The sequence below is a fragment of the Lipotes vexillifer genome, unplaced genomic scaffold (genome assembly GCF_000442215.2).
Source record: "Lipotes vexillifer unplaced genomic scaffold, Lipotes_vexillifer_v1.1 scaffold534, whole genome shotgun sequence".
Lineage (NCBI taxonomy): Eukaryota > Metazoa > Chordata > Mammalia > Artiodactyla > Lipotidae > Lipotes > Lipotes vexillifer.
The window spans coordinates 3,639,424-3,654,215 of record NW_006787833.1 but is presented as its reverse complement, the minus strand read 5'-3'; the positions used below and the strand labels follow the sequence as shown (position 1 = coordinate 3,654,215).

The 14,792-nt window shown below is 44.6% G+C and overlaps 1 protein-coding gene across 1 annotated transcript in view; it reads right to left on the bottom strand.

Moving 5' to 3' along the window:
* Positions 1-14,792, bottom strand: part of FRMD4A (FERM domain containing 4A) — a 306,388-nt gene that overhangs the window by 104,444 nt on the left and 187,152 nt on the right. Inside the window, exons 6-7 of the mRNA XM_007460894.1 lie at positions 3,658-3,714; positions 2,742-2,764 (exon numbers count right to left, since the gene is read on the bottom strand). Of these exons, the coding sequence (XP_007460956.1) occupies positions 2,742-2,764; positions 3,658-3,714 (80 nt within the window). The remainder of the gene's footprint in view (positions 1-2,741; positions 2,765-3,657; positions 3,715-14,792) is intronic.

Here is a 14,792-nt window from a genome sequence, read left to right as displayed (position 1 = left end):
GAGTTACTTTGCCTTTTGTGTGCGACCATTAATTTCAAAGGTTATTTGATCCTCTAGATTCTAGAAGATCTCAGAATTAAGCCCTGGACCACGTGCTATATAAAACGCTTCCCCGGTGCTCTAAGTTTACATCTTCTGTTATGAATGCTGCTCAGGAAAACGTACTGTGTTTACAGGGTGTGTATATAAGTCGAAGCCATTCAGTTAAATACAATAAAGGTTGTAGAGTCCGGCATTCATTAACAGAGCAAAAACAACTTTCTACAATACTAAACTATGAGAATGGGACATCTAAAATGCCTGATGTTTGGCCACCAAACCAAATGTGGTCCACTTCAACGTTATGGGGATTTTCCCAGATGTGGATGGGAAGAGGTAAAATCAGGGATTACTTCTCTTGTTCCGAAACTCCGGGCCACTCAAGCATACGAACCGTGGGCTTGTACAGAGAACGGTGTTTATCAGGGAATCCCAACTTCTGTGATGTGAGTTTTACGCTGGGAGAGAAACTGACCTCTTGGATAAGGTGTCTGACCTCTCCTCTCCCCTGACGGCTGTTTCTCACCCCAGACAGCTGCTGTTATAAACAAACTGCGAGGGAACACTTTGACAAATGAAGCCAAACCAGGATCCTTTGTTTCTCTGCAGCCAGCAAGCTGGGATTCCACAAGCTCCTGAGGGGTCCATGAGTTACTGGAGGGCAGGCCTGCCCTTCCTCCCCACTGACCATCCCTGTAGCCCCACGTTCCCAGGATCTGCGGGGCCAGATGACGCTGTTCTCAGCTCACATTCCATCCTGTCAGGGGACTCTCAAAAATAAATATTTACAGCAGAGTTCAGAGCCCGTGCAAGAAAAGGCAGGGAAAAGTATCTTCAGAGTAAGTAGACCGGACAATGGAATCCACTGGATCTGTGGTTATTAAACCATTTTTTCATGGGACTTCGGAGCCCTTTGTAAATAGATATGAACCTGCACTTACCAAGAGCCTCAAGTCCAATACCAAATGAAAGGCATAAAAAACTAACAAAGAAAAAACAGAACAAAGTATAGTTTCTAGATCCTGAAAATGTTGCACTCAATCCATTCGGTCAACAGTTATTGGCCACCTACAAGGTCTCCTGCTAAGGCTATAAATAAACCTTCATCGCCCCCCGACTACCTCTGTTTCATAGCAAGAACCTGGGAAACCTAAATAAAAGGGGCCTGGAGGTCTCCTTCTACAAATAATCAAACTGAGCTGGACTATATTTTAGGATCAGAGGTCAGCCCACTACAACCCACTGGCCAACGCTGCTTGTTTTTATGTGGCCTGTGAGCTAAGAATGGTTGGGAAAAAAATCTTAAGAAAAAAGTCTTAAACGGTTGGGGAAAAAAAATCAAAAGAAGAATATTTTGCGGTACATGAAAATGTACATGACATTCAAATTTCTGAATTTATAAATAAAGTTTTATTGAAACACCGACATACTCATTTGCTTACCTACTGTCTCTGGCTGCTTTTGCACTTAGAAATGGAGGGGTGAGTAGTTGCAACAGAGACTGGGTGGCCTGCAAAACCCAAGTATTTACTGTCTGGTTCTTTACAGAAAGTGTTTGCTGACCCTTGTTTTAGATTGTCGAAGAATTTTTTTTTGGTTTTGCTGAGATATCTGAGTGAGAAAATATACCTCTGCCTTTGCTAGAAAGCCTTAGAAATGCATGGGGAGCAGAGAGAAGGCAGCTAAGACCTGAAAACCAGTCAGCGTGAAGTTGAGAAAGCTGGACAAGTAGAGGTAGACCACCAGGTGAGGCAGTTTAGGCTGCATTTACAGATCAGACCCCCCAAAGCAGGAGAAAACACCCAAGTTCCTTCACGGAGCAGAGGTATAACCTGCATTGCTTTTTCATACCAGTTTTGCTAATTTCCTAATGATGGGCCAGGATCCCACGCCCTGATGCTGTTCTTGTACGTGTGGTTGAGTCTTCATACCTCTAGACCTTGATTCTAAAGAATGAGCTATACTGGACTTCCCTCAGGGGAGTTCAAGAAAACAGAATCCCAGGAACGATGTCTGTCTTTGAGCAGACAGTCCTGTTGGTGGATGGTTACAACCCCTACTCTGTCTCCAGTAATGATCAGGAGAGACTGGCAATTCAGCCCTACTGGTCAAAGGGCCATGCTTAATGAAGTGAATGATGAGACTGAAACTTGTGGATCTACAGGGTTATTAAAGCAGGGCACATTTTTCCCCGTGGTTAAGTCTGTTTATGTTCTCTCCCTAACATAACATCTGGAAAAGGAAAGACAGTAGAAGTGGGATATTTATATTGTAACACTTTCATGAAAGACATCTTCCTGCAGGCTAGGATGTTGTACCTTCAGGGTCGGAACTAAAACAGAGGGAAAAAAAGATGTTTGCATCCATGGGGTTATCTCTATCACTATAGTTCATACCACAGTGATAATTCAAGGCTCCACGAAGACACCTGGGCAACCTGACACACCTCAATACAATGGCCATGTGTGACAGTGGGTTCTAATCTCAGCCTTTTAGTAACTTTCGTTTGGTACAGAATATCCTCCTATTACTGTGCTTTCTCTGCCTGATGTACCTATTTCCATTGACAAGTTGGGAAATGGATTTCAACATTAAGATATAATATTAATAAATTGCCCTCCTACGAAGAAAAGACAGAATAGTTTCTTTTAATAGAGATGCAACAGAATACATTTTTAAGCCAAAAACTCTTGTAAACTCACCTAGAAAAGTCTCCCTTTGCCTCCTGTAGAAGAAGAAAATTCAACATCAGTGACACATTCTGATCCCATGTTACAGATTTTAAAATACATTGTAATGGTCCTCTGTTGAATCAGTCCGACTGACTGCTGTGTCGTCCTATCAGCTATAGTAATATAACTAAGGAAGGACACGTGTATTTACCACTTGAATATGAGACAATTAAACTTCAGAAAGTTATATACAAAGAAAGTGATTCACAATGACAGAGGGTAAGTTTTCATTTCTAAGCCCTGATCTAACTTTTTCCAGTTTAAAGATTCTGAACCTGGATGTCTGTCTGGATAGCACTGTCTATGTGTCCATGTCTTGTGTTATTTGTTGTTTTATCCTGTATTGTGGGCTTTTGGGGGCAGGGACCATGAAATCTGTAATGCATTAGCATAACGCCTGGAACATAGTAGTTGCTCACTAAATCTTGCTGAAGGAATAAATTAATGACATCATTTTAGCTCATCTTGCCAGTGTTTCTAATATACAGTAGGCCTCTTTTTCACATAAGCTAAGGATCTTTTCCTTGTCTTTCATGACAGTGATTCTCCTGGCAATTAATTCCTGCTTTTTACTTGGCTTTCTCCAGTGACCTGAAGAAAAAGGGGGTCACTGGATGGTCTCAGTTTCCCCCAATCTCAGGTTATACACACAGTTTTCCTTTGCAGAGAAATACAGTCTTAAAATTTTGGAGACGAACAGAGAATAGAGAAGACTCTATTTGCTGCCATGGTGTAGTTTCCCCAGTAGCTCTTTCCTGCTTGTGGCTAAAAATAATTAAGAAGTCAAAGAGCTAGTGGATATAGCAACTGCCATGCACGCTAAGTCTTATTCCTCTTTCTTCTGTGCATGGCCCTGGCATACAAAGACGAGGGGGAGACGACTTACCTGTAAAATATACGAGGCTAATTCAAACACCACTTCACTGTCAACATCAATCAGCTCCTGAAAGGAAAACCAAGGAAGATAAGTTTGGTCCTTTAATGATGATTTCTTTATGATCTCTCCCCAAAGAGGATGGGTATTTCTTTTCTAAGGTATTCCCTAAAATCTCAAGCACTCATAGAATATCTTCTCTGAATTACTTGGACTCGAATGCTCCCTGGCATGCTTTTTACAGCTCTTAGAATGAATCCAGTGGTCCTGGGTCTACACAGTTGCCTCCAGGGCTTCATCTTTGTCTTCATGAGAAATTAAGGGATGGGCCAGTCCCCGGCTTTTTACAAATCTGTCAACCTGATTAATCAGCAGAGTAAGGTTACTTGATAACAACATGCATTTTTCTTTCTAAACTCTACTTTGGAACCAGGAATAAGGCTTTATTGAAGAAAAGGTTACAGTGGGATTGTGACTCTTTTAAAATTAAATAAAATGAAAAATATAATTCCCCAGTTGCACTCCCCACATCTCTTTCATGTACTCAATACTTTGAGGTAGCTGTTGGCTACCATGATGTCAGAGCACATGCAGGGCACTTCACTCACTGTAGAAAGTTCTACTGGTCCTCACTGTTAGAGAATCCAAGTTTAAAAACACTCTGTTCTACAGACTGCCAACAAACACATGAAAGGATGCTCAACATCATTAATCATTAGAGAAATGCCAATCAAAACTACAATGAGGTATCATCTCACACCGGTCAGAATGGCCATCATCAAAAAATCTACAAACAACAAACGCTGGAGAGGATGTGGAGAAAAGGGAACCCTCATACACTGTTGGTGGGAATGTAAACTGATACAGCCACACTGGAGAACAGTATGGAGGTTCCTTAAAAAACTACAAATAGAACTACCATACGACCCAGCAATCCCACTACTGGGCATATACCCTGAGAAAACCATAATTCAAAAAGAGTCATGTACCAAAATGTTCATTGCAGCTCTATTTACAATAGCCAGGGCATGGAAGCAACCTAAGTGTCCATCAACAGATGAATGGATAAAGAAGATGGGGCACATATATACAATGGAATATTACTCAGCCATGAAAAGAAACGAAATTGAGTTATTTGTAGTGAGGTGGATGGACCTAGAGTCTGTCATACAGAGTGAAGTAAGTCAGAAAGAGAAAAACAAATACTGTATGCTAACGCATATATATGGAATCTAAGAAAAAAAAAGAAAGGTCATGGAGAACCTAGGGGCAGGACAGGAATAAAGACACAGACCTACTAGAGAATGTACTTGAGGATATGGGGAGGGGGAAGGGTAAGCTGTGACAAAGCGAGAGAGTAGCATGGACATATATACACTACCAAACGTAAAATAGCTAGTGGGAAGCAGCCGCATAGCACAGGGAGATTAGCTCGTTGCTCTGTGACCACCTGGAGGGGTGGGATAGGGAGGGTGGGAGGGAGGGAGACGCAAGAGGGAAGAGATATGGGAACATATGTATATGTATAACTGATTCACTTTGTTATAAAGCAGAAAGCAACACACCATTGTAAAGCAATTATACTCCAATAAAGATGTAAAAAAAAACAACGACAAAACTCTGTTCTCTAGTTCTTCCCCCAAATATTTAATCGTGATCTATGGACATGGTCTTAAAAGGACATAAGCCTCTCTTAGGTTTTTAAAAAAATCCTATGTATATATATTTCAAAATGTATATAGTCCATATCTCCTTTTATCTAACAGCTTGATTGAGGTATAATAGATACAGAAAGAAATTGCACACTTAGTGTATATAATGTGTTACTTCAGACATATGCAAACACCTGTGATACCATCACCATGTTCAAGGTAATAAACATCCATCACCTCCAAAAGTTTCCTTGTGTCACTCGGTGTGTTTTTCTCGGGGGAAGGTAAGAACACTTAATGTGAGATCTACCCTCCTAACAAGATTTTAAGTGCACAACACTGTATTTGATATACAGTTCAGATCTTAGAGACAAAGGAAAACCTGGAGTCCACCAGCACGCAAGAATAATAACCAAATTAACTGACGTTGTACTTCTAGATCCTACAGTGAGTGACTGGAGCACAAAAAAACTAGCGCTAGCACCGACTGAGACCTCAGCTAGCCCAGCCACCCGCTTTCATTGAGAACAGAAACCAAATACCATCAAGGCACTCCCCCAAAGTCACAAGGCTTTAGTGGCCGTGATGGGGCTGGGAAGCACCCCCAACTTCTTGTCCAGCATCTGACCTTCTGGAGGGCGTGCTCTCCCCCAAATCAATCAGGTCACAGTCTCAGTCAACAAGGTCTCAGGACCACATGTAGCATCAAAGTTAGCTAAAATAAGGGTTACTTGTTTTTCGAAGTATAAAGCAAACTCTGATTCACAGATTTTCTAATTATTTTTGTGTGCTCCAGAAGTGGCCCCTGTGATTCAAAACAATGCATTGAAGCAAGCCTGTGTATTTCGAGGGAAGGATACCCTGCAGGCTCTTTCGAGCTTAGGAATTTCAAATATGTATAATAATGTTTGCTACCGAACCACCTTGGAGCGAGGGCTAAGAGAACTAACGAGAGGCATGGAAGGATTGGGGACAATAATTCTTTATGCTTAACCGGCTGAAGGAGCTTTACGGACACTGTAATTGATACAGACTGTCAGTGCTGGAGTGTGGAGGAATGCTTGGAATTGCAGTCCTGGGATTACCAGGTCCTATCAGAATGTAAATCATTTAACAGTGGACAAATGATTTAACAGAAACACCGTACAGGGTTTCCACAGTGGATCATTTCTACTCGCACTGTGTGCCTTTCCATTCCCACCAGTCGACTTCCTGAAGTCGCTGGTGTGTACTTGTCAGCGTACTCCGTCAAACATTTATGCCGAGGTTGCAGGCAACGGTCAACGGTGACTAATACTTAACATCCCAGGAGGGGCCAACTCAAAGCCAACCATGGGGAAGAACCCTGTTAAGTGCGAACATTGTTTTTAGTTCATTACTTGACTCATCTGCTAAAGGGAAACATCTATATCTTTGGGAAAGGGGGCAGGAGTGGGGAAGGCGGAGGACGGTCATTTTCTATTTGATTTGATTTTACACAGTCCATTCTGCAGTTCCAGGAGAGACTGTGAGACGCTAATCGCATGGCAGCATTAACTGTAATGTATGTACCATTATTCAGAATCAAGCTACCAAAGATGCCCATTTAAACATCGAACCTGATTTACACGAGTTCTCTCTCACCGACCATATGTGTCCTCAAGGTACGTGGGAACTAGTGCCTCTAACTGCGGTGAGTTTCCACCTTCTCTGACCTTGACCATCTCCCAGTGAAGATATTAAAAACAATGAGAGCCAGAACGTGACCGGTAAGAGGGAAAGGGATTGAAGAATGAGGTGGCCCAGACGTCCCCACTCTTGCAAAATCTGATGGGAAAGAGAGCTGCGGTATTCCTTCTCATCGTTTCCATTTAGTATTTATTGAGTGCAAGAATCATGGCATCATCTGTCCTCAGAGAAATCAGTACAGAGTCTAAATGGTGTTTATAAGACCCAATCTAGGAACGGGGATGGGGGTGGGGGAAGAGATGCTCCCTAATGGAGAAGAAAATGCTTTCCTACCTCGCAGTCTCTGCCTGATTCCCTGATGTCTCCTGTTTACAATACCTTCCCCCGTTTATACCTCGTCCTCCCAGGTGATTTTATCCCCTACGACGGAACAGAGCTCTAGATTTCCTGCCCACACCACACACCTCCCGTTGTACCTCAAACCCTGAGAGCTGAGTCCCCGTGGGGAGGAGTGGACAGATGTTTCCAGGCATCCGCCTGCCATATAACATTCCAAAGATCACTGCACCTTTTTCTCATCTGGCTTCTCTCAAATGCAGAGGTGGCTATTTTCAAGTGTTTCTGCTCAAGCAGAGCAAATAAACCGAACAAGATCACAAAGAGTGCGTGCAAAAATCCCACACTTTCCTGAGGCACTGGGTTTTCCCCCGACCGAGGACGAAATGCAGAAAGGTGGGGATCAGAAGGCCCTTCAAGGAAGATGTACGGGTGTTTCCCACTGGCATCACCCACAGGCTGGACGGGGGACACTCCTCTGTGCCCCCAGTGCTCTGAGAGCCGTTTGAGGAGGGGTGTTGGCAGGGTTGTCTGCTGAGCTGGAGTCTTCCTTGGGAATCTAGGGTAGTCTGGTGGGCATGGAGTCATTTTCTCCTGAGACTCACTGGTAACAGGGGGATGCTGATGGGAGGGTCAGTGATGTCACGGAGTTCACGTATCCTTTGGACATCTGTCTTACTTACTACTGAATCACGTGTGCCGCTTTCTCTGATCTTTTGCCACGTGGTATGGACAGACAAAACGTGACTCTCGGCAGGGTGTGCGTGTGTGTGGTGTGTGTGCATGTGTGGGGTGTGTGTGTGTGTGTGTGTGTGCGTGTGTGTGTGTGCGTGTGTGTTCAGACAGGGCTGTGGAGGATGGGACTCTGCATTGTTCTACAAGTTGCTGAAAGAGGAGGCCTGAGGCCATATATCAGCAGCCTCACGGTTAACAATATGCTCAAAAAGATTTTCATTCTGAGGGTCTCTGAGTGTTCCAAAGAGAGAGCCCCATGAGAATCCCCAGTGACGGGTGTAAGGACGGTCTCCAAAAGTCCTGAGAGCTGGAGGAACTCGTCATGACCCCCTCACTCCGAGGGCCCTGATGGTGATATTCAGACTCAACGGAGAATCTTAATGAAAAGCCTTCCTCCTTGGTCAGGAATGAGAGAAATTCCAGCTTTCATGGAAGATTCGTGAGAGCTTTATAACAGAAAAGATGATGAGCAATCACATGGTAGGTTGAAAAGATTTCAATGAGAATGACCTTTGCCAAGTCCAAGCAGAACGACCTGTGGGGCTGCCCGATGGTTTTCCTGGTAAATCCCCACCCACTGGAACCATCTTTCTTTGTACCCACAAAACGCCTGAAGAGGATGGTTTCTTGCCATCTCTTTAAGACTATTTCTACTCTGGGGCATTGAATAAATACATCCCGGGACCTCTCTGAGTTTCATTTTCCTCGCCAGTACAATGGAGAGAACAATTTCTTTTCCAATTATTGTATTGAGTCTGGTGAGGCGGAAATGTAGAGGTGATTTGGAAACTCTGAGACTCACTACAAATATCTGGTCTGCATTATTGATTTTCACTTACTGGCATTTCTGAATCATCTGAACGCCACAATTTTGTCTGTTCCTCAGCATTTTTTTTTAGCATTTATTGGAATCTTTTTTATTTTCTTTTACATTTTATTTTATTTTTAAAAAAACTTTTTATTGGACTATAGTTGATTTACAATGTTGTGTTAACTTCTGCTGTACAGAACAGTTATACATATACATATATCCACTCTTTTTTAGAGTCTTTTCCCATATAGGTCATTACAGAGTATTAAATAGAGTTCCCTGTGCTATACAGTAGGTCCTTGTTGCTTATCTATTTTATATATAGTGGTGTGTATATGTCAATCCCAATCTCCCAATTTATCGCTCCCTTTTTTGCCCCCCAGTAACCATAAGTTTCTTTTCTACGTATGTGACTTTATTTCTGTTTTGTAAATAAGTTCGTTTGTATCATTATTTTAGATTCCACGGGTAAGTGATATCATATGGTATTCGTCTTTGTCTGACTTACTTCACTTAGTATGATAATCTCTAGGTCCATCCATGTTGCCGCACCTGGCATTATCTCATTCTTTTTTATGGCTGAGTAATATTGCATTGTATACATGTACCACATCTTCTTTATCCATTCATCTGTCGATGGACATTTAGGTTGCTTCCATGTCTTGGCTATTGTAAATAGTGCTGCAATGAACATAGGGGTGCATGTATCTTTTTTTTTTTTTTTTTTTTTTCTGCATTGGGTCTTCGCTGCTGCACGCGGGCTTTCTCTAGTTGCGGCGAGCGGGGGCTCTTCGTTGCTGTGCACAAGCTTCTCATTGAGGTGGCTTCTCTTGTTGCAGAGCATGGGCTCTAGGCGCACAGGCTGTAGTAGTTGTGGCTCAGGGTCTCTAGAGCACAGGCTCAGTAGTTGTGGCTCACAGGCTTAGTTGCTCCACAGCATGTGGGATCTTCCCAGACCAGGGCTTGAGCCCGTGTCCCCTGCACTGGCAGGCATATTCCTAACCACTGTGCCACCAGGGAAGTCCATGTATCTTTTTTTTGTGTGTGTGGTATGCAGGCCTCTCACTCTTGTGGCCTCTCCCGTTGCGGAGCACAGGCTCCGGACGCGCAGGCTCAGCGGCCGTGGCTCACGGGTCCAGCCGCTCTGCGGCATGTGGGATCTTCCCGGACTCGGGCACGAACCCGTGTCCACTGCATCGGCAGGCGGACTCTCAACCACTGTGCCACCAGGGAAGCTCCCATGTATCTTTTTGAAAAAGAGTTTTCTCTGCATATATGCCCAGGAGTGGGATTGCTGGATCATACGGTAGTTCTACTTTTAGTTTTTTAAGGAACCTCCATACTGTTCTCCATAATGGTTGTTGGACTCTCTAGTAAGACTTATTTTTTAAGGAGGTGGGCAGCATTGTGTGTGTGTCTACATGTGTGTGTGTATCGGTCACCACGTATATCATCCCAGTGGGTCCTGACACCCACATTCAGCCTCGTTGAGTCCACGTGACGCCCTGTCTCACTGCACAACCTTACAGTGGCTACGGGAAGGCGCCCCCAGGCCATCAGAGGCTGACGAGCGGGATGAGACTGATGTGATCTTGCACAATTCTTCTCTGAGCCCTCTGCCAGTTTTTCATCAGTCAAGCCCCTTCATGTCTGTCTGGGGCACCCTCTCACTCGGTGGCCGGGGTATTTCTCCCGCTGTCCACTGCATACAGTCCATTTCACGATCCTGAGGGATCTCTCCTGTAGAGGTCACGGGCACAGCCCAGATGATGGGTCTGCGTATGTTTATTTCTAGAGAGTTGAAGATAGAAGTCTGTCTCTGTCCTCCTTCCCTTCCTCTCTCTGTCACGCGAGCACACACACCAAGCTGGCAACCCTCCATCTAAGAGATAATGACCAGCATTCTGTGAGTCTGAGACAAATGTTTATGTTGGTTCCTTTGTCCTGTGGGACTTGATTCTGGGCTTTTGTTTCTCTCATCTTCAGACGAGATATCCTCTGCTCATTAGCAAATCTCTTGGAAGATCTTGGATAAAGGTTGCTTATTTTAATTTCAGCAAGAGTGATGGTATTTAGACCAAAGTAGCACACTTGGCCCAGGGACGACTGTTTGAACTTCAATCGTATGTGATGCTCTTAGTGCAATGGGGACATCTAGGCACAGGAGGCTGGACAAGGCCCCCCAGTGCACAGAAAGGAGGAATTTTAAGTTTGTTTGTTTTTCTGACATGATCTGCTCTCAGTGGGTACATGCAGGCTCCAAACTTGGTAATTTCCTAGGAAATATGCAAATCCTTTCTCCCTGCGACTGGAAACAAAACCATTAAAAACAATTTACTGAGCACTGACTATGTGCCTTGTTTAGTGAGAGGTCAGTGGAAGGTGATCATCAAAATTCACTCAGAAAAATGCTGGTGCCAACTTCTGCTCCAGCCCAGAAGACACACTTCTGTGCACCTTCGGATGGTGACCACGGGCCCTGCTTCTTTGGCTATCATTTCGGACAAGATACATTTTGAGATCAAGCATTTACATGTGATGGATGTATATAAAGAGCGGATGGTCAACCCCTTCCGTTCAAACATGAGATTCGTAACAGGGCAGCTAGTTATTTTGACCAGTCCCTCACTTCACCCAACTTAAATCATCTAAGGATCAAATTGCTCATCTGAGAAACTGAATAGCAGTGGAAGGTCCCATTTATGGCTGCATTGGGTCTTTGTGGCTGTGCGTGGGCTTTCTCTAGTTGCAGCGCTACTCTTCGTTGCGGTGCGTGGGCTTCTCATTGTGGTGGCTTCTCTTGTTGTGGAGCACGGGCTCTAGGAGCGGGGGCTTCAGTAGCTGTGGTGCGCGGGCTTAGCTGCTCCGTGGCATGTGGGATTGTCCCGGACCAGGGCTCGAACCCGTGTCCGCTGCATTGGCACGTGGATTCTTAACCACTGCGCCACCAGGGAAGTCCCGGGAGCCTCTTTTCTTATCTCTCGGAAGGTATGCCTCTGAAGATGATAGGAAGCTGGATTTCAGAATTCTATATTTCCCTTATAACGTTAAGATCTATCATCTAAGGGAATCCTTCTTTTTAAAAATTAAAAAAAAACACTGACATTTTATGACCTAGCACGTGTTGTCTGCAGAGCTTTTGAAAATTATTGTGGTGACTAATTTTGACAGCAAGCTCACGTTGCCGGTGGAGAACTCCGAGCAGGCAGGATTCAATCCTGAAGGTGGTGAAAGTGCTGAGATTAGAGTCCACGTCCACCCCAGCACTCCCTCTAGTGTAGCAAGTCCACTGCCCCCCAAGGGGCTGACTGATGGGCCTTCTCCAGTTGACAGAGGAAGCCACATCCCAAGAGAGAGACGACCAGATGGAAAACTTGGCAGGAGAGCTCTGCTTTCCTGGGTCGCTTCCTAGGAAGCACACATCATCCTAGGCTCACTTCCCATGGGAGTTTTCCTCGGAACTAGACACACATTTCTCAATGAGTTTCGTCCATCCCTTGGTCATAAGTTTCCTTTCCATCACCCGCCGTCCCCTGAATGAGTCGAAACACAACAGAAATGCTGGTGAAGGAAGTGGCCACGCCGGGTGTCGATGACCCCCCCTTTTCTTTTTTTTTTTTTGCGGTACGCGGGCCTCTCACTGCTGTGGCCTCTCCCCTTGCGGAGCACAGGCTCCGGACGCGCAGGCTCAGCGGCCGTGGCTCACGGGCCCAGCCGCTCCGTTGCACGTGGGATCTTCCCGGACCGGGGCACGAACCCGCGTCCCCTGCATCGGCAGGCAGACTCCCACCCACTGCGCCACCAGGGAAGCCCCGATGACCCCTTTTGACACATCTTCCTGCTCCACTGAAAGGAGACGAGTAGAGGCCCACTCGTTCCTGACCAGATTCTAACTTTCTGCATCTTGGACAGATTATGACTGTAATTTCCTGCTCTTTTGGTAGAAAATAGGGGGATTGTAAAGCAAGGAGAAGTGAGAGAGAAATCCACTGCAGTTCTGCTTTTCTGTCTCCCGGTGAAGAGTGGAAAGTGAGAGCTGGCACTCGTGGTTTGGGGAAAATGACAAATGAACAAAGCAAAACACCTTTCCTCGCTTTTGTGCTGTTGAAGAGATCAGAGGTCTGCTCTCTGGAGAAGATGATGCGTAGGAAGCTACGATGAAGCAGACCGAGAGCTCAGGGATTCAAAAGGGGGCCTACACCCCAATGGAGGTCACTCCGTCCCCAAGACCCTGAAGCGGGAGGAGACATCCCAGGAGGGAAGTAAGACATTACATCCTCTGGAGACAATGAAGAGCCACGAGAAAAGACACCAAGCACTGATACTCAGGGTTCCCACTGAAAGAAACAGCTTGCCACTGGGACACTCCACAGGGACAGCCACAGAGGGCCATCCCCACCTGGGCACTTGGACCTTTTGGGTGCCTCACTCTTAAATATGGATGGAAAGCCTCCTACATGAAAGACAGAGACCAAAATAAATAAACAGAAAAAAAAAAAAAAAAGAACTGGAAAGAAACACAAAGGAAACAGAACGTGCATGATAATTAATATTATTGGAGTGATAAGAGGATATTAGGCTCAAAGACAATAATAGGATTACATGTATATAAAGAAAAATCAGGTAATATGAAGGAAGCCTGGGAAATTCAAAACATGGCAAAGGTTACAAAATCAATAGAGGAGATTAAAGATAATATTGAGGAAATCTTCTAGAAAGTAGAACAAAATGACAAAGATGGAAAATAAGAGAAACCAGGTATCAAAGCAGGAGGCTGTGCCCAGCATCAGATTAACAGGAGCTCCAGAAGGAGAGCACAGAGGAAACAGAGAGACATCACTAAAGAAACAATACAAAAAAACCTCCCAGAACTGAAGAGTACGAATGTCCAGACTAAAAGTGCCCGTTGAATACACAACACAGTGGGCTTACAAAGACCTACTTTAGGGCACACCATCCTGCACCTTCAGATAAAGAAGAATAAAGAAGAAATCCTAAGAGATCCCGTGGGTGGTCATGGAGGTGGGGGGAGTCCACATACAGCGTATGGACTACAGACTTCACCAGAGCAAGCAACTCTCAGAGACTCTGAGGCAACACCTTTGATATTCCGAGAGAAGTCATTCTGTATTTCCACATCCAGTCAAACCATTAACCAGATACAGAAGTAGAGCAAAGACTTTTTCAGATATGCAAGGACCCAAACATTTTACTTCTCATATACGCTTTCTCTGGATTACTGCAGGATGTTCTCCAGTGAAACAATTGTTGTAAAACAAAATACAGGAAGACTCGGGATCCAGGAAGCAGAGCACCCAGTCCAGAGCTGGGGTGAAGGGAAGACGGGACAGGAAAGGGGCATCTTGGGCTGAGGGCTATGAATGAGGCCATGTCCAGACAGGAACAGAAGGACAGAGGACTCTAAAAGGGAGGTGCCTGGAAAAACAACAAAGGCAGCAGCAACAAAACCCAAGCTAAAGAGAGGAATGGATGAATTATCTGATGCATATGCAAATTAACGTCAGTAGACATCTGGGAATCTGTAGCTTTTGGAAAAAAAAAAAAATGATGGGTACATAGAAACTAAAACAAGTAACAGCAAGGCAATTATTATTACCTTTAGGTAAAATAACTGGTTGTCTAAAAAAGGAATCACAACCTTAGGATGCTACTTGGATTAGTCATAATAATGTAATGCCGATGGGTATGGCTTTTACCCAGAACTGTGCTATCACCATACTGGGAAAATGGGAAAAGGAAAGTGTGGGTGGTTGCATAGGAGACCTCAATCCTCACCTACCTTACGAGGAATTCAGTACATCAAAGATGGATAAATCAAGGAATAACACCCTGTGCCCATTATTTAGAAACAGAGAGAGGCAAATACCAGAAGAAACAGCTAAAATTGCTGGAAGCGGCAGGAGTTGGGGGGGGGGGCAGGGGGG